Below are 18,770 nucleotides of genomic sequence, written 5' to 3' on the forward strand. Positions count from 1 at the left end.
TGCCTATTTATATAGCTTTGTGTTAAGTGCATAGCGCTTTGAACAATGTATTTAAATAATATCTTGATATGTTTTCGTTAAATAACTGTTAAATTAACGCATTTCCTTATTAACTTCGACTTGGTAATTGCAAAAAAAAAAAAACTGAGCAATTTATTTGAAGTCAGTAAAATTGTAGCTGTTACAGCCATCAACTTAATATTCAATAATTGTCTAGTTGCACTTAGCACACGCAAGTGTAAATTATGTTCGAAACAGCTTTATGATCTCATTGCAGGCTGTAGGCGGTGACCCACTGTGAGCCTGTGTACTGTGGGAGCTGGCAGTATGCTCGTAAGCCTGTGCCTAAACACATTACGTTTGACATTGCTTTTCCCGCGCTTTACGATTTGTTTGTTAATTGTTTATCTGTGCTCACGAAATCACTGGGCGGTACTTCACTATAAATTTTAATTTATGACTAATAAGTATTATTAAGTTTAATATTAATTTATAAAAGTGTAGTTTTGTTTGTGAATTCGTTAAAAGTGAGGTGTGAATGTCTAATGTGTGGAAAGCAAGCGAGGATTAGAGAAATAGTTATCGAAGGTAAATAATGTGAATATTTATATTTAGCGATATAGGTATATAAGTTGCAGATGGTTATTAATATATTGATTGTGATAACTTATCTTAAAAATCGAGTTTCTGATTATAGAAAGTTCTCCAACTTCCATAAATTATCCTATCCTATCCTACAAATATTAGGTATAAATAGGTCGCTTTTTATCCTGATATTCCTACGGGATACGAACTTACGCGGGTGAAACCGCTGGCAGAGCCAGTTTAAATATAATAATAATAATAATAATAATAAATTCTTTATTGTACACCAAAATAAAAGTAACAGAGAAAAACAGCATAAAGAAATATTGTACAAAGGGCGGTCTTATCACTAACGAGTGATCTCTACCAGACAACCTGTGATAATGGAAATGCTGGAAGAACATACTTTTGGAGGTGTAAGCAACTGAGCAAATTAAATTATATAATATTAATAAATATATATAACAGTGTAAATAAATTTAATTTTTACCAGATACGACAGATTGAACTTTTTTAATATAGTACCTTGATTTTTAATATAATACCTGAGATTACCTTGCTCTGCTCTATCTATCTATAATATAATGTATATCTTTTAATAGGCTACGTACAATTTAGAATTTCGAATCAAATCAGATTTTGAAAATATGTGTTGTTTTTAATATCACATGGTTTTGAATTCAGAATAAATCTGGCTTGTAAGATGCACATAACTATTGATAATTTTTTATTTTTATGTAAATTAAAAAAAAGGACTGTTTACTTAAAACTTTATACGAATATATGGATGTTTGTTACTCTTTCACGCAATACAACTAGTCAAATCTATAAGAAATAAGCACAAAAGTAGATTTTACACTGGGATAGCATATGGGCTACTATCTATTCTGGTACCACGAGTACGCCGCGAGTTCCAGATAGTATTATACAAATAAGACATGAGACTGGGCATCATCCTAGAGGGTATACTTTGTTAGGTTTAAATCTGTAGGTTTTAGTCCTAACTATCAGTAAATAAGCCATCTAGATACACCTTTACACTTACAAATCTTTACAATCTTAACATTTGATGCTACTAATATAGTTTACGTAATAACGTCTTTCATTAATCGATATAAGTCAGACAAGCGTACATACATCAACTACAATATGAAGCGGACGGTGTTACTGTCACGGCGTGTAGGCGTCACGGAGGTTGCACTTTTGGTGCGAACTTTACTCCATATCGAACCTACGTTTAACGCTCGGTTCACATTAATCGTTTCGTTATTAAACACAGTTAAAATGAAATTTAAATAGATTATGAAGTAATTAGATAGGTAAGTAGTGTTTGTTTATTTCAAAAAATGATTAAATATAAAGTCTAATCTACTCTCGGTCTCGCTAATCATGATTAATATTTCGATTTGAACTAATCGATTGAATTATTGCGACGTGATAGACAAACAATCGTATTGGCATATTCATATCTCGGGAAGACACGTTTCTACTCAAGTCAAATTTTTTTTTTAAATTATGTAGGTCTTATTCCATTTCCCTAATATCAAGCCATATAGATACGGAGACACAGAGCAAATTCCTTTGTCTATATATTATACAGCATATTCATGCTGATTGGAGTTAATATTCAATCACTCTTGAATCTTTCATGTATTTACTTTACTGATTTTCATTTATAATTCTGTTTAAACACCACATTACAAAGAAGAATTTATACCATCACAATCCTTATATAAGTAATTACTTTATTATATTACAACAATAAAGCATCGTGTGTGTTAAGCCTATATTATATCGAACCATTTCTTGTTGAAAAACATGTCAATTGCAGATAGCTGATAGCAAAGCAGTGTTGGCGGTAGGCTAATTAATTAATTGCTTGTAATTAATGGAGTGTTGACACTGCAATATACGACTTGTAATGAGCGTGGGTGTTCGGACCAAATTTGCCAATTTTCCGGCTGTTAGTTTATTTGAATATGTACACGATAGAAACATTAAAAATAAACATTGTCACTATAGAACCATCAATCTACATCAATAAAAAGTGTTGCTTAATCACCAGATGTGTTGCTAAGCAAGCTTAACAACGGCAGACCAATTCGCCTTTTTTTTTTTGGTTTTGTTTGGTACAAGAAGGTTCTTAATGAGAGAAAAAGCGTACCACTAGAAATACCCGGTAGAACCGTGTGTGACTAGACACAATAATTATGCTAAGTTCGTATAGAATTACGTTATCTGCGCTTTTGATATAATTAACAGAGGTTTAAATTATTATTATTTAAACGAATTTTCTATTTAGCTTATAGTAGGTCTGTTTAATATAAATAATACTAGTAAATTCAATAACAGTTATATCAGGCAGTACATAAAGAGATTATACTATACTATTATCCAGATATATTGAATTAAATGTCGTCTTTGAATAACTATATAAAAATACAGTAAAATAAAATAGTGAATTCATGAAAATTAACATAATTATACGTTTCTATAGTTTTTATAATGTAGTTATAGTGTCTCCAATTTTGTACCGTTTCATTTATCAAGCACTAGATGGCGCCAGTGATAACTTATAGCAATAGGTTAATGATTAATAAATAAAATAGAGCGATTAATATACTGAAATTATATACACGATCGATTCAAATTGAGTCCAGTTATAAATACTAATTATTATTGCGCAGGTCAGAGCACTGCACTTTTGATTTCGCGCCAAAAATAATAAATCAAACCAAAGATGGCGGCTCCCTTAAACGGGCAGAGACAATGGTCTACAGGGTATTTAAGATTATGGTAATATTGGTAATGCGGAAATGGGTATAGCTTGTACTTAAATTATATTTTATATAGACCCCTAGAATGGTAGCGGACAGATTTGGCGTTATTATTGATTCTCGAACGAGATAATATGACAGTCATTTGAATGTGAATCAGATATAGCAATAAGGAAACCTCGATGGTAATATAATCATAACCCACTCGAAGTGACTGAATGCGTTCCTTATTTGCGGGTGGGTACAGCGATGTTAAGTTTATAAGGCTTTAATCTTTCTGCACCTAATGACTAGTTATCAATTTTTCCGGCAAAAACTTTATGACAGAGTTCTGATTCTGAATGACATCTATAAGTTAGATCTTATTCCAGGTATAGAAAATAGTAGAGTAGAATCGTTTACAGACTCATAAAGTACTAGCTGTTGCCCGCAGCTTCAGCCGCGTGTATAAAATGAATTTTCACGGAACAAGCTTTCATCCCGTATTTCTTCCCCGGGTAGATCTCAAACCTTCCTTAGCAAATGCCTACATCATAGTCCTAAATTTTAGCCCCATCGTACCAGTTGTTTCGGCTTTGTGTTGATAGATCAGTCAGTTTTCAACCTTTACGTTTTTAAGATTATTGCAGACGCCCAAATTTCTGGGCTTCTTCAATCCAAAGAACATAAGATCTATGATACTATTTATAAGCGTTTTCCTCGTTCTGCAGTGAAAGGAGTTGCCAATAGATAATCTAGAACTTAACTTGTCCCCGCTTTGCGCAGCATTCGCGATACATGTAAGATAACCTGCCCCGAACGAAATGTAGTCAAGAAACATTATTCCTTATTACATAAGATTGACTTAAGGAAACTTCCGTACATTCATAACACGGAACATCTGCCTCATCGGGTTCCATCTATGTAATATAGTCTATACACGTCGGCTGGTCAATATTTTATCGTTTTTGTTATTATTTCCTTTTAGACATGGTCTATATAAGAAGACGGTGAGGCACGTAGGCCGTATGTCATGTTGAAGATGCCAAAACTTTGTCCCACGCATCGCAAACATTACCATTTATACATTTACTGCCTTCTTTATTAAGATAATAAGATATTTTATTGCTGGTTTTATTGTTACCTTAATAATTAATAACTCATCACGATGCAAGGCAAAATATAATATTTTGTTTACTTAATATTTAAAAAATACCGTACTATTGAAAACTTTAACTATAAAGTAGTTAAAGTTTTCATTTTTACTTATGTAATTCATTATTCTGTTGATGTCACTCCTCAAAAGACAAGAATGCTTCTTCATTCACGCTATGGTTGCTTTTTCGAATGACAGAAGTACGTATTAAGGAAGTCCTTACAATATAGATATAGAAGATGTAACATAATTACTGAAGTACAGAGCATAAGGAGTGTCGTTTTGGGACGTGTCTATTTGCCGCGTGGGAGCCGGGTCAGTGCTCACCTGTGGGTGGCTCCACTTCATCATTGCCAATTGACAGATAAGCGTATCACATGCGCTTTGTGTCAAGAGATAAGACGCTATACAGATGATAGAATACCGATGATGGTCAAATGTGAAAATAGATTACAATAAAAGCTATAAAATAATTAAGCGAGAAATGTCTGTTGCACTTCTAGGTTCAAACTAAGTCAACAAATTGGTTCGCGAAGGGCATGTTTTGTTGTGTTTCTTATACAGTAAGATGTAGATAAGTAAGATCCATTGTTGTAAACAGAACATAAATAGACAGATAATTTTGAACTTTAGTGTGTTGTTTAATCCTTTCCCATAACGCAGTATTAAAATGCATATTCCATAAAACACATAGATTGTGTTATATACAACACATTCTCAACTTTTGTGATGCCCAAAAGTCTCACACTAAATATAACTTATTCACAATACCAATGGGAGGTATACAGCACAATCAATTAACCCAACTCAGTGAGTACCACAGTGACACCACGTGGGTGCTCCTCTAATGGCTAACTTTTTGTTCTAATCATCTCACGGGGCCGTGGTCATTGATCTGTCATTACAATACCACTGCCCACACCGTATATAATTTTTGAAATCATTTTTATTATATTGTATTGTTCAGTCTATGAATTATTGTGATGATACTTGAAATGCTACGACTTACAAGGCCTACGGAAATATTGTTCGTTTTAAAAATGTTTTCTAATAAAACATACGGAACTATATACATACATAGATTTAGATAAACATGAAACCAAAGTTATTCCATACATTTTGTAAATCTCATTTAATAATGGCTCTGGATAGATGGAGACCTACCCAGCCTTTATATAAATCCGTCATTCACATGGGCCCCAGCTTGTACCACTACCACTAGACGATTTTATTGTGGGAGTCGAGCACGCTTCGGCACGAATTGGGCCAGCTCGCACCGGGGAAGTACCACACCCCCACAGAAAACCGGCGTGAAATAGTGGCATGCCACTGTGTTTCGTGCGGTGAGTGGGGGAGCCAGGAGGCCCGTTTCCTTTTCCTCACCTGTCCCTGTCCATTCCATGGGCGGTGGTGGTCGGTTACCATCAGGCGAACCACCAGCTCAGTTGCCCGCTATGACATAAAAAAAAACCAATTATCAACCACAAATCATGCGACTTCATCAAATAGTTTGCAACGATACTCAAATAATTGACACAGTTCTGATATTCACCAAGCAAAGGTGTTGTTTTGCAATAGTAGCGATAAGGTGTTACAATAAAACCTACGCCGACATCCAATATGGTCGCAAACTCGTAGTTGGATGCAAATCGTGGGCCAAGGGACTGTTTATGCTAATACGATCGAGTTATGCATGGAAATAATAATGTTAAGGCTGCTTTCAACTGGCTCCGATATTGCAATACCGGGTTATATGGTGCGATAGAAATCTCAGCTATGACTTATGCACACGCTTGATTCAATTTTGTAGGATCTTGAATGATTTTGATTATTATAAATAGTTAATTATACTAATAGGTGCTGTACTCGCAGATTTGATATAAGTAAAAATGATTATTTTTATTTATGTAAAATATTTACCGTAACATAGAATTCAATAATTTACATTATCTTTTAATATCCATTTTATTAAGTTATTCTACTCAGTGGGGTCTCACCGAACGAAGCGATGATAATCACGACTGCGTCATCCCCAAGATAGTCGTCGTATTCGGATGAAAAATCCGTATTTGATATCACCTATCTCATGTCTATGTTTTCTCATAAATATCAATGATGTATTACTAAAATATTGAAATGCCAATGGGATTTTTTATTATACTGAAGGACGTCACACAGATTATAATATAGGTCCCAAATAAAATCAAGTCGGGTTCGATACATAAGTACTTTCACATTTACCACTACATTAGATCATTACATTTCATTAGACGATACTTTACTTTATGCCTAATATTACTCTTCGTTATTACTCGTCTTTTATTAAAGAAACACACGTTGCTTGCAATTTTATTTTTAATTGATCTCATAACAACATCGTTTGTAATGTCAGTTCTCTACACTACTTATAAAAGGTTATTGGAAATTTACATTTTATCTTCTTCAGAGCAATATTAAAGCTTTTAAATTTTATAATGACTATAATTTTAATTGGTAGTTTTTCAAAGAATAATAGGGCTACCTTGATATTCCAACCCAATTTAGGCAAATATTATTTACAATCCTAAATAATTATAAGGGACGTTTTTCTCCTTAATCGCTTCAGAAGCTTAGATAATAAGCAACATACTAAAATGACAATATGTTAAGTCCGGGGTTTCTTCCGTAACTAGTTACAATAACATCCATAAATTCTTATTATAGACAATATGAAATAGATATAGTATACTTCTGAAAAACTTTTCTACTCGAGCTAGCTTGGTTATTTTTTTTTAATTCCTTAGTTTTGTTGTTTCGATGATTCTAGCTCGTTGGATTCGCATACGCTATTAGGTACCCCCTACTGTTTCACCTTAAACTTATTATAGTGGCATGTGTATTGCCTTTGCAATATTTGCATGTTTGTATTCGTGTGATCTATCTCAATTTCTTTTCTCATTAAATTATCTATTTTGCATGGTACCTTGATAAAGAAATAAATGTATAAATAGAGTCTGGTCTGTTACGTGTAGGAAGGTATAACCACTATAATTTGACCAGTTTGGATTGAAATCTTCCACATTACCTTAACAGTCGTATTTTCCTTAACATGAGGTAGGTTGATACCAAATATGCTATGATTAAATACGTGAGTTTACAATGTATTATATTATAATCATAATTTAAAGTATACCTACATGACAACGGCAATGTGTGTGAGCGCCCTAAGCAAGCGATTATAATATTAATTGCCTCTCGCCAAGGTTATATTTGTATGCATAAGTGGGTGAGACTCATTAATCTTTCCATATTTTCTATTTAGATTAGGTTTAGACTTCAGGCGGGCTATTAGTTGCGTGGAAGCGGCGTGCTCATGCTTATGTAATAAAATATTATTTATTTATTTTAAATTCATTTCAAACGTTATCAAAGAACATCAACAGTTTATTCATTATATTTTTTTATTGGAAATTGGATATTTTTTATTTTTTCAATTGGAATTTTTAAGAAATATCGAAATACATTTAAGGCCCCCTATTTGAAATACAAGTCCAAAAAATACTAATTTAAAATAATTTTGAAGTAAAAAGGCAAATAAATATAAACTATATAAAATTAATATTTCATGAGGCGCGCAAAATACCTATGTTCTTATTTTATTTACGGATATTGCTAGTTTATATTTTATTTACCCGTTGTCACTGAAAATGTGTATTAAGCAGAAATGTATTACAACACAATTATATTTTTCCGCGGTCATATGAGTAATGTCGAATATGAGTAAGATCGTTTACAGGCCTAAAAGCTAAACTTTTTTAGACATCATCATAAATGTAATGTTCCCACAAAAATGTATAATTATGAAATCTAAATATTTACGAAAGAAACTTAATAATTTTGGCATGATTTTTAAACTATATCACGTGTGCAAAATGAAATTGTAGCGCCGTTTCGCGCCAAAAGGGTGACGTGCAAATGCAGCGGGCGCGGGAGCGGGGCCCGGCGCAGGCGCGAGCGGTGTAATGTAAACGCGTGTCCATATATGGCAAGCGCGCAGGTAACGCATCCCGTCAAGAATCGCCCGAATTAGCTCAACGCAAGCCGATACATAACCAAATGCGAGTTCGCGGCTGCCAAATACGGCACGAATCTCGAGTTTCTCTGGCACAACACCAGCCTCCGCGAAACTCTCTATTCCCGTCTAATGCTCGTGAAAAAACACGTAAAAACGCATTTATTTCTGTAGCGAGCGGCCTCTAAATTTAGGCCGTATGGAAACCGAAAGCAATAGCGATTTTGGTCGGCTTGTCTGAATATAGATTAGTGTGCGTCGCGCGCGAGTCCCGGCTCGGCGTTGATAAGCGTGCATCGGTGCATCCGACCCCTGGGCGCCCCATGCTTCCCGAGGGCGCAGGTACCGCCGCAGCCACCTTGCTAGCCACAGCTTGTCGCTCACCGCCGCTTGTGTGCATTACTAATCGCCATTCGCCAGTGAACAAACCATTCCGTGATTTTGATTGCTAGTGCACCGCGCCGCAGTTATCGACCCTGATAACATTGCGATAACAAAACAACGTGCTGTGTGACTGTGATTACATTTTACTGTATGTGGCCAACACTATTTCATAAATTTTAACAAGTCTTAACTGTTGAATTTACTTTCAATTAAATTCATTACAGCGCATATAATTTTAATTCATTATATTTAATGGAATAACAACAAATACAACTAATGTGTTGCGTGTAAACTATATTTATGTAACATGTAATGAAGTGATTGAATAACATATTAATTTTTCAGTAAAAAATGATTATAATTTATGCAGAATTTTGTATTATTATATTATTATTAAAATTTATTGAGACTAAGTAACGAGTAACTACCTAACTTTCACTGTGTTTTTTAATTGTAGGTAGGTTTATAACGTCATGGTGATATTAATTAAGAGTTAATATTTTGACACAGTATTATACAGGTACGTCAAATAGTTTCAAGGTGATTTAGAGTAAATGCTTCGCATGAATCATACATATTTTAATTAATATTGCCCATTTATATTATGTTACAAACGGAATCGTTTAGCCGAAACCAACACTAGTCCCAAATAGGCAAGTATTGAGAAAGTGTAATGTTGATATATACCCACTAATAAGAACCCGTTTCTAAATGCCAGATTTGTCAATTGAAAGAATTCCAAGTGAAACAAATGAAGGATAAACAGCAATGTATGCCATATTGTGAAATTGTGTGCACAAGTCATAACGACGGAAAGCTGTATTGCGGCAAATTAAGAAAAGCACCCAGCCGCAGCTCAAATAAGGCGGGTGTCAAATTGTCTCAAACAATGCTAATTTTACGTATTTGTCTTGCGTTGTGTGGCCTTTATTCAAATGATATTGGAAAATATGCGACAGTTCCTTTCAGTTTAGAAAAATTAAGATTATCGTCAAACAATTGCACATAATAAATAACATTTTTATGGAATGAATTGTTAATTTCTCTTTCATAATATAGTTAATTTTCTTTATATTCTCCATCTACTTCATAGGATTAAATTATTTCCTATTTGACCATAGTATGCGAATCATTTGGTATATTGAGTACTTATGTTAAGTAACTGAAATATCTTAAGTAAACTTTAACGGTTTTTACATAGTAACGGTTTGCAGTATAGTTACGGAAAATACTACGGACGTACGGAAAATAATAGCGACGTACATGAGTCATACACCATATAATATGTGTCTGTTTTCCTTATAATAGTGATCGTAACAAAACTGAAGGATTGTTACGGTTGTTACTGAGCGAGTTGTTGAGCTGAGCGTGACGCTATCAGTGAACATCGGTCATAAGGTTATCGATGACATAAGCGTGGACACCCACGTGCTTCACTTATGATTAAAAATATATCGTAGTGCTGCATGCTCAGTTTTTAATTACAACCATTTTAAAATACTCTTGCGATTTTAATTTTTTTCAATTGTCCACGATTCTGACGCATAAGTAGGCATATTTATGACTCTATCATAAATATTTAGGACTACTAATTGACTGATCAATACTTGGTAAATAATAATAATAATAATCAGTATTAATATTAAATCTGAAGCTAAATGTAGGCACTTGCATACTAGAACTGGGTTAAGTCGATGAAGCTATTAAAATTATAAATGCGAGAAGTTACGTTGTTTCTCGTTAAATCCTGATTGTTTGTTATTATTTACCTCAAAACAGCCTACGCACAGCTGTGGAACCGGATCTAACAACGCTGCACTATACTAATTTCAATTCGATAGACTTCAGCGAAAGTTGCATACATTTTATTCTGTTATATTGCATGTATCAGTTTATATGGTTGCCACGTAAAATTTTTAGGGATATGGTTTTCAGATAAAACATAAGATATGAGAATTAGGAAAACAGTATCAATATGAGAAAATAATAATTCAACTGTTCTTAATATCAAATAATTATTTTTAAATTTCTCTGTCTCGGATTCGAACGATTCGAAAGTGTTTCTATAAGTCGCCTTAATTGAATAAATAAATGTTTGAGTTTGGGTTTGAGTACACTACAGTAGGTAGGTATGTACGTTGTTATTGACGTCACTCAATTGACTTGTTTTCAAAGTGTATCGCTGTATTTAATGTTCTATGACTATGCGCATTCTATTTGACGTAGACAATGTTCGATATAAACAGCTGAGTTTGAGGATTTTTGAATTGTTCCAAAACCAACATTTCCGCCTGTTGGCAGCCCTACCGAGCCGACCTACGCTTCTTATGATTCATGCAAATAAATTCATTCTCTTTGCACCAAATAAGGATGTTATTAAAATTCCCTGTATGTTTATTTGTCGACTATTATAATCGATTCTTGGCTGCTTTGCTTTATTAGTTAGTTTACACGATATATGCCCATTTTTATGTAATGACATTATTAGCTATGAAATATTCGTTTATTTTGGGTTAGGTAGTTTATCGAAAACGGAAGCTATTGATTATAATTTGGTAGGTACGCGTCGGTTATCAACAATACATTTTAATTTATGCTTTTTGTATTTAGAATATCATAGAAACGATTTGTATATGACGGCCTGTCGATTGAATTTTATTTAATATTATGGGACAAATAAGTAGCTAGAAACGATTCATTGAAATGGTACTACGTTGGGTATTTTATTACGTTTTATAAAACATTTAAGGAATTTTGCAATAGAATTAGCAATCTCACAAAATTTGAGTTTAACCATTACCAAGAATATAAGTTACGATAATTAAGGCAATATTTCATTTGATAGAGTCACTGTCATGTTCCAGCCGCTACTTATAATTGTCTTAAAGGGAACAAACAGCCTAGGTTTAACCGCTATGCCTATTTTCGTATCAACTATTAAGCAATCTTAGGACTCAGTTAGCAGTTAGTTATTATTAGGTCATTTTAGTGCATCGTCCATCAAGATATATGCAGTTACTGTCCATATTGGATGTATTGTCTGAACTTTCTGAGTAGATTTTTTAGTGGAAAGAGAAATGGTGTTTTCTGGCAGATGAGTTATTTCATGTGTGATGATGGTAAAACTTAAACATAAATATGTCCTTACGGACAGTATGTAGTGCCGTCACATTGAACTATGTAGTTCTATTTTGTATCTTTTCATGGACATAGTTAAAACTAATATCCCAAAACATTATTGTACCGACTTTAAAAAAAAACTGAAAACCAAAACAATACGCGATTCATATATTTGAAAAAGTTCATTGTAATTCTGAAAACTGTAACAACTTCCATAGCGAGTTCAGTGACGTCACACGGCTGGCCGGCCGCCAGCTCATACGTAACACGCGTGAACTCGTTGTGGCAGATGTAAATATCGACCACTGTTATTTCACTCAATTTTTGGTAATGGACATCACTTATGCGCTTTTAATCGAAATGAATACATAAATAAATCAATGCGGGAGCTGAGCATTGGGCCAGCTCGCACCGGGAAAGGTTGACTACTCGCAAAGATCAGCGTGAAATTTACGTAAGATGATGAGAAGAGATGGTGGCCCGAACCCTTTACCTTCCCAGTCCTTTCTCAATTTAAGTATTCAATCCTTTCTTCATCCCAACGTAACGTCAACAATCCACTTGGCCTCTGCAAATGCCCATTGGCGATGGTATCGCTTATACTATCAGGCGATTTGTCAGCTCCATTGTCGGTTATGACGTAAAAAAATATGTAGATACCTTATAAAATAATAAAACATGCTCCTGTCATTGATCTGTTATTCGCTACACAAAATAAAAAGTATTGGATTCTTAAATAAGAAATTTAAAAGATGAGTTGTAAAACATTGAACCAGACAGAATTGATAAGAAATTCAATATAGAACACGGGTCACCGATCGCCCTAATTTTTCTAATTAATCATCAATTTGTCGTTCAAAGAGAATCATTTCCGTCGGACGCAAGAATCGCAAGAATAGAGCTGTTTACACGAGAATATTATGAACTTATTAATAACATCCCAACACTTCGGAGAAATGTACAAATGAGGGCGTGGGGCTTCATGCTGTTCTATTGATACATTTATTATCAAATCGATGTGCTTTTGATTATTATTATAAGTATGTTGTGGTGATTCACAATTTTTGTACCATAATACGAGCGAATATTACGATATAATGTAATATGGAGCGACCACCCACTGAGACTATATATACCTACTTTATGGTTGGTATGCTGTCGTAAGAGTTATTTTTATAATGTACCTACGTAATGATTAGTTTGGGCTCAAATTATCGGTTATTAATTTATTCATTCGGGATACTACAATTTCAGGTTCAACTATTTAGGAGGTATACCGAGGTAGGTATACTATTTAGAACCTAAACCATTATTTGCCACATTAGAATATCGAATCGATTGAAAAAGCTTACACAATTAAACCTAATAATTATATGCCATGATGTTACGAACTTATTCAGAAAAATAATAATTAAGTGACCAATGAATCATATTTTTATAATAGAATATTAAATAGCTATAACTTATAAGCAGAATGTTACGTGGCAAGTGATTCACCAGCTTATCGGTGACGTACGGATGCGCAGTTGGGCTGTGGCTTCGTGGTTTACCTATCAAATGTGACGTTACAATTACACAAAATTTTGCTTTCAAATATATGAATTACCTATTTGTGTATGGAAAAATATTTTGATTTATTTACTTATTATAATTAGAGTGGTTTGTAACATTTCCATCATTACATTACGATACATTGTAGTTGGCAGAACTTGTTACTTGACTATATCTTTTATTAGATATATATATATTTTGTTAGAAAGACTATTTAGGGAAAAAAAGTTCAGTGCACCATGAAAATTTATTTCTTGATCCCCACGCTTAAACAAATAAGTAAACTCAGTTTTTAGTGACTTTTTTTGTTCATAAAAACGTAGAGAATCAGGAAAGACAGTAAGTAGGTAGATAATAATAACGCAGTGCACACGATTTTTTCGTAATACCTCCCTATCACAAAGGGGGTTTCGTCACAAAACAAAAAGTACAAGTAGTTTCGTAATGATTCTAGGTAAGACCTATGATAGTGATGTATGCGCGTGCGACAGTGTGTAGTCACTAGTCTGTACATACGATACAGACGCAGTATTGCCTCTGGTATTGCGAAAGATGCCGCAGCGCGCGTATTTCTGTCCGCCGCTCGGATTTCACGGCTTCCTGATTCGGACACACTGACTGAATGACACACAGCTTATTTGGCCTGCATTATGACCTAATAACGATAATAATAAATTCTGGAATTATTTCCTTTAAATTTCCTTCGTACAGTAAAATACTACTAATGACTAATGCGCTCCATCAGGCTTGTAAGACTACAAGCCTAGAAATATTGTAAGTTCATATTATACTTACATGTGATTACATATAAGTTACGATATTTTGCAAATAAAGAGAAAATTTATTCAATTACAGGTATGCAAAATTAATATGATGCAATGCTAAATTTGGATGGAATATAAGACTCATCATAACAACAGTCAATTATAGCTAGTAAGGTGACAGTGGTGGTGTGTGTGTAAGCGTATACTGTCCGGCGGATTCGATGCCGTCTCGCGAATGTCGCGTTATTATTGCTTCCATTTTCATTGGAACACTCCGGTTTCCTTTTATTTCGAGCGTAATTATTAATAGATTGACGCACATAAGGTTCAAATTTACTCTTTGAGGTAGATCCCATGAGACATCTGCTTTATAACGTCATACTCAAATATGGTCACTGTACCCAATATTCTCTTATGAAAAATAAAAACCTAGGGTCAAATGGGTTATAGGTACTATTTTTTCATGAATAAGCAAGTTACGTACTGCATTTCTAAAAAACAATATTTGTGAAAACTTTTGAATGAAATGCACCGACAATATAAGCTAAAAGTGATGGTATTTTGTTTCAGAAGTAATGCGTCGTGCGGCGTGCGGCGACGTGTGTCCTGCGCCGGCGCCGCGACCGAGCAATAGGTAACATTTGTCATATGAACTATTTCCTTAGACACTTTACCATTATCTTTAAATAAGAGGTGACACCACCTAAGATAAATTCAAATATTTATTCATTCCACTAGACTTAATATAGGAAGAGGTTAAAGGAAAACTTATAATGAATAAAAAATAACTTAATGGTTGGAACTTATAAATTGAATCATCTTTTCTACTGATATGTTGATGTAAATATTTGTATTTAATTAATTAATAAAATATATTTGAATTTCAATATATGTTTAATATAAACTCAAAATAAATTGATCATTAATTGGATTGAATTTATAGATTGAATAGTTAAAAAAAAAAATATTCTATTCCAGGTCATCTGAAAACAAGGAACTTCTTCGTCAGCAATTACTGTCAGCTAACAAAGACCGTAACGACAAGTCGGAGCCGAAGGTGAAGCAAGTCCGCAACCGGCAGAAGAACCGCTGGAAGCTGAAGTTCCATCATCAAGCGCTGCCGCAAGAGTACCTCGACCACTATGAGCAGAGCCTCCAGAAAACTGCACCCAAGAAGAAATCCCAAGAGAAGCCGAAGGATCAAACCGCTGACGTCAATATCACCAGTGAGGCATTTAAACTGTGGGCACAACGCCTCGCTGGGGCTCAGAATGAAACACTAACCGTCCCTCAAGCCCCAGTCAATATGGTAGCAAAACTTAAGGAAGAGAAGAGAAAGAAACCCCCCACTATCACCCCTAGCAAAATCATGACGTACGAAGACTTGCCCTATATGGGAGAGATGACGCTCAACAATTCTAAGCCACGACGCGGAAGGAAACCGAAAAAAGCAGATATTTGCCACTTAATCTATGAAAATTACGGGACAGTTGTACCGGGACAACCACCGCCCCAAGATAAACTGAATTCAAACACGTGTCAGCTTAGAAACACAGACACACCCGTCAACACGTCCAAAACTGATTTACAAAATAAGATAATTTCTAGTTTATTAGAAAGAAAGCTCTCTCAAGAAAACAAAAGGAGGTTGGAGAATCCGTCGCCGCCGCGCTTCTGCAGCCCGGACGAGCCCATGCCCGAAGCGCCGCTGACGGCGGCCGGCCCCTTGCACAGCGACGACGAACCGCTCAACCTGTGTATCAGAGACTTGCACGACCTGAAAATACAAATACAAAAGAAATTCGGCAACATTTACACATCTACGCCGGAAATAAAGACGGAGATTGAAGATTCTGAGCAAGAGAGTGTTAAAAGTGAACAGCCAAACGCCATATCTGTGATCCAGAGGAACACCAACGTCCCGCACACGGCCAGCAGCTCGCCCGATCTCTCGCATCAGACGAGGAACATTTCCCCAACGTTGTCTGAGCCTGCGCAGTCGACTACTAACCTGGAAGACGATAAATTCCCTGGATACGTGTATTGGCCGAACGCCGGTATCTACATGCATCCTTTGGCTCTGCAAACGCAATTGTTATACTATCAAAGGTTGGCCGCCGCCGGACAGCTACCGCTCACCCAAGAGAAGGATAAAGTAGCGCCATCTAGCACCAGCCCCGTGGAAACCGTGTTAGATGATAATAAAAATAAACTCGTCCTGAAACAGCTCTCGGAGCTTTTAGATCCAAAAGTTATCAAACAAGCAGAAGAAACTAAAAGTCCAGAATCATCCAAGAAGCGTGCTTCGCCAAACCCAATTCAGGGACCAGTGAAGAGAAAGCGATCGGCAATTTTCATACCGCCGATGCCGGTCAAGAATAATTCTTCGACGCCAACCACCGAAGTCAGTATATGCAAGTTCAAATTCACTGGAGGCTCCAAGCCGTCGTTACAAGAGAAGAAAATGCTCTCTGTAGACTCGGGCGGGAATTTTAGGTATTACAGTGGAACAGGCAGCAAGGGAAGCAAAGGGTACGATTACATTCAAAAGAATAATGAAGAACGGATCACATCCCTCGACCCCGCGCCAACTCTACCTCTGGCGGACGCTCAGAACGGGTTAGTGTTGAAGGACGAGTTGAACAAGAAAAAGAGAAAGTCGCGTCGGACGCTGCAACGGGAAAAGTTAGAGCAAACCTTTAAGGAAAAGGGGTTTCTGATACAAACGCAGCAGCTGCAGTCGGCGGAAGGCGCCACGTACTGCAAGTTCAGGCAGCTCAGGAAGTTTACCAGATATCTGTTCAGGAGCTGGAAGGATTATCTTCCGGGAGAGTTAAACGAGAGACCCGCGGAAAGTGTGGAATCTCCCCCCACTAATGATGGTGTAACGGAGTGGGGATGAGTGGACAGTTGATTTAGATTGAACAATGAACTCTGAATAAAACCAAAGACGTCCGCTAAGTTTCGCTAGCGAACGAATGCATTTATAACAAGCGCCTTTAGTGAGATTATTGAAAAATCGTGTTTCCGTCCAATTCAGATTTTGCGTGTTGTGTCGTGTAATTTATTTAAATTTTAAATGACAAGTGTTATTTAGATTAAATTAAGGAGCTGTTTGGTGCTGATATATATTAAGAAAATCGAGATTTCGATTTAAAAACACAAATTATAATAATTCAAATCAGCTATTACAATTCTTGACAATGTTCCCTTGCCAGTATTGAAAAATTAACTTAGAATGTTCATAAAAATACAATATTGCACCAAATATTGAGAACTTGTAACGGTACATATTATACAGTATATGATTTAAAACCACTAACGCAACTAGTCAATAATAATACTATTCATTAAGCCAAGTGTGGGTTGTGTAATTGCCTCGTTGCCTTTAATTTTAATAAATAATTGTACATAAGAACGAGTTATTCTAGTCATAATGTTAAGATGTTATTTGTTAACAGAGTTTATGTTAAATGAAATAAAACAATTTTGTATTTGATATAAATTTATTAAAAACAATGTGCTTCACGAAGCAAATGCAACAGGAATGTATGACCAATAAATATTTTAACTCAATTTATTTGTGCTTTATTGATTTTAAGGAAGCTCACATTTATGCATAGGAAAAAACAAATAATTAATAAACATAAATTGGTCCCAAATAAACATATTAAAACAAACAAATATGAGTCTTGAAACGTAAGAAAAATGTATCAAAACTGCACAACCGATTATTATAAGGCATATAAATATAAAGTTTACAAAATATATTTCTTTGATGTGAATCAAAAAATCAATTAATTGACAACAATGTGCCACAGACAGACCGACACGTAATATATAATATAGCTATCTTACAACTACCCTCATAAAAATGTTTCAAAACCCCTGTGCGGTTAAGGCACTTTCCATGTAAAATGATATAAAACACACATGTATAACAATTATACAACTAATGTATAAAAATACGCGCTCTGGAACCGGCCATAGAGTTGGAATGTAGAGGAATGTGCCGATTCTCTATGGTTACATTTTAAATTAAAAGGAACGTAGGTTACAGTAAGTCATTGCACTGTCTATTGACTTTTGAATATATGCTATATTTGTAAGATACCTTCGAGACATATTTACGCTTTAGCTTATAGCGTAACTGTTTCAAAAAATATAGTAAGGGCACGGTTTTGGCTGGTTTATGTTTAGTTTACGCCACCCTCTCCATTTTTTCTTAAATCACTAAGTGCACTTTCGGTATAAGGAACGTTTATCCCCCTTTTCCGTAATTTTTATATATAATATGTTATTTACCACCGCCTTCCCCCTCCAACCAATTTTCCGTTATTTAGGTGTTCCCATTAGGTGTGTTGATTTAATTCCCCATATTGATGTGTCGGAACATATGCACT

At 35.1% G+C, this 18,770-nt stretch overlaps 1 protein-coding gene across 3 annotated transcripts; it reads left to right on the forward strand.

Moving 5' to 3' along the window:
• Window positions 1–436: 436 nt before the first annotated feature.
• LOC119828985 lies at window positions 437–17,551 on the forward strand. 3 transcript variants are annotated; one of them, XM_038351328.1, is made up of 3 exons: window positions 437–588; window positions 14,938–15,001; window positions 15,346–17,551. In XM_038351328.1, the coding sequence occupies exons 1-3, from the start codon at window positions 546–548 to the stop codon at window positions 17,267–17,269; spliced, it is 2,031 nt and encodes a 676-aa protein (XP_038207256.1). In that variant the 5' UTR covers window positions 437–545; the 3' UTR covers window positions 17,270–17,551. The 3 variants fall into 3 exon arrangements, with proteins under 3 accessions (XP_038207256.1, XP_038207257.1, XP_038207258.1); XM_038351329.1 differs by lacking the exon at window positions 437–588 and adding an exon at window positions 8,581–8,890; XM_038351330.1 differs by lacking the exon at window positions 437–588 and adding an exon at window positions 8,899–9,080.
• The last annotated feature ends 1,219 nt before the right edge of the window (window positions 17,552–18,770 follow it).

This window comes from Zerene cesonia, chromosome 9, assembly GCF_012273895.1.
Source record: "Zerene cesonia ecotype Mississippi chromosome 9, Zerene_cesonia_1.1, whole genome shotgun sequence".
Classification (NCBI taxonomy): domain Eukaryota; kingdom Metazoa; phylum Arthropoda; class Insecta; order Lepidoptera; family Pieridae; genus Zerene; species Zerene cesonia.

Bases quoted from the DNA above. Each gene is read 5' to 3' on its own strand.
- LOC119828985 (XM_038351328.1), top strand. From the start codon at position 546: ATGTGTGGAAAGCAAGCGAGGATTAGAGAAATAGTTATCGAAG. The intron at 589-14,937 runs GTAAATAATGTG...ATTTTGTTTCAG, and splicing joins TAGAGAAATAGTTATCGAAG to AAGTAATGCGTCGTGCGGCG. The intron at 15,002-15,345 runs GTAACATTTGTC...ATTCTATTCCAG, and splicing joins GCGCCGCGACCGAGCAATAG to GTCATCTGAAAACAAGGAAC.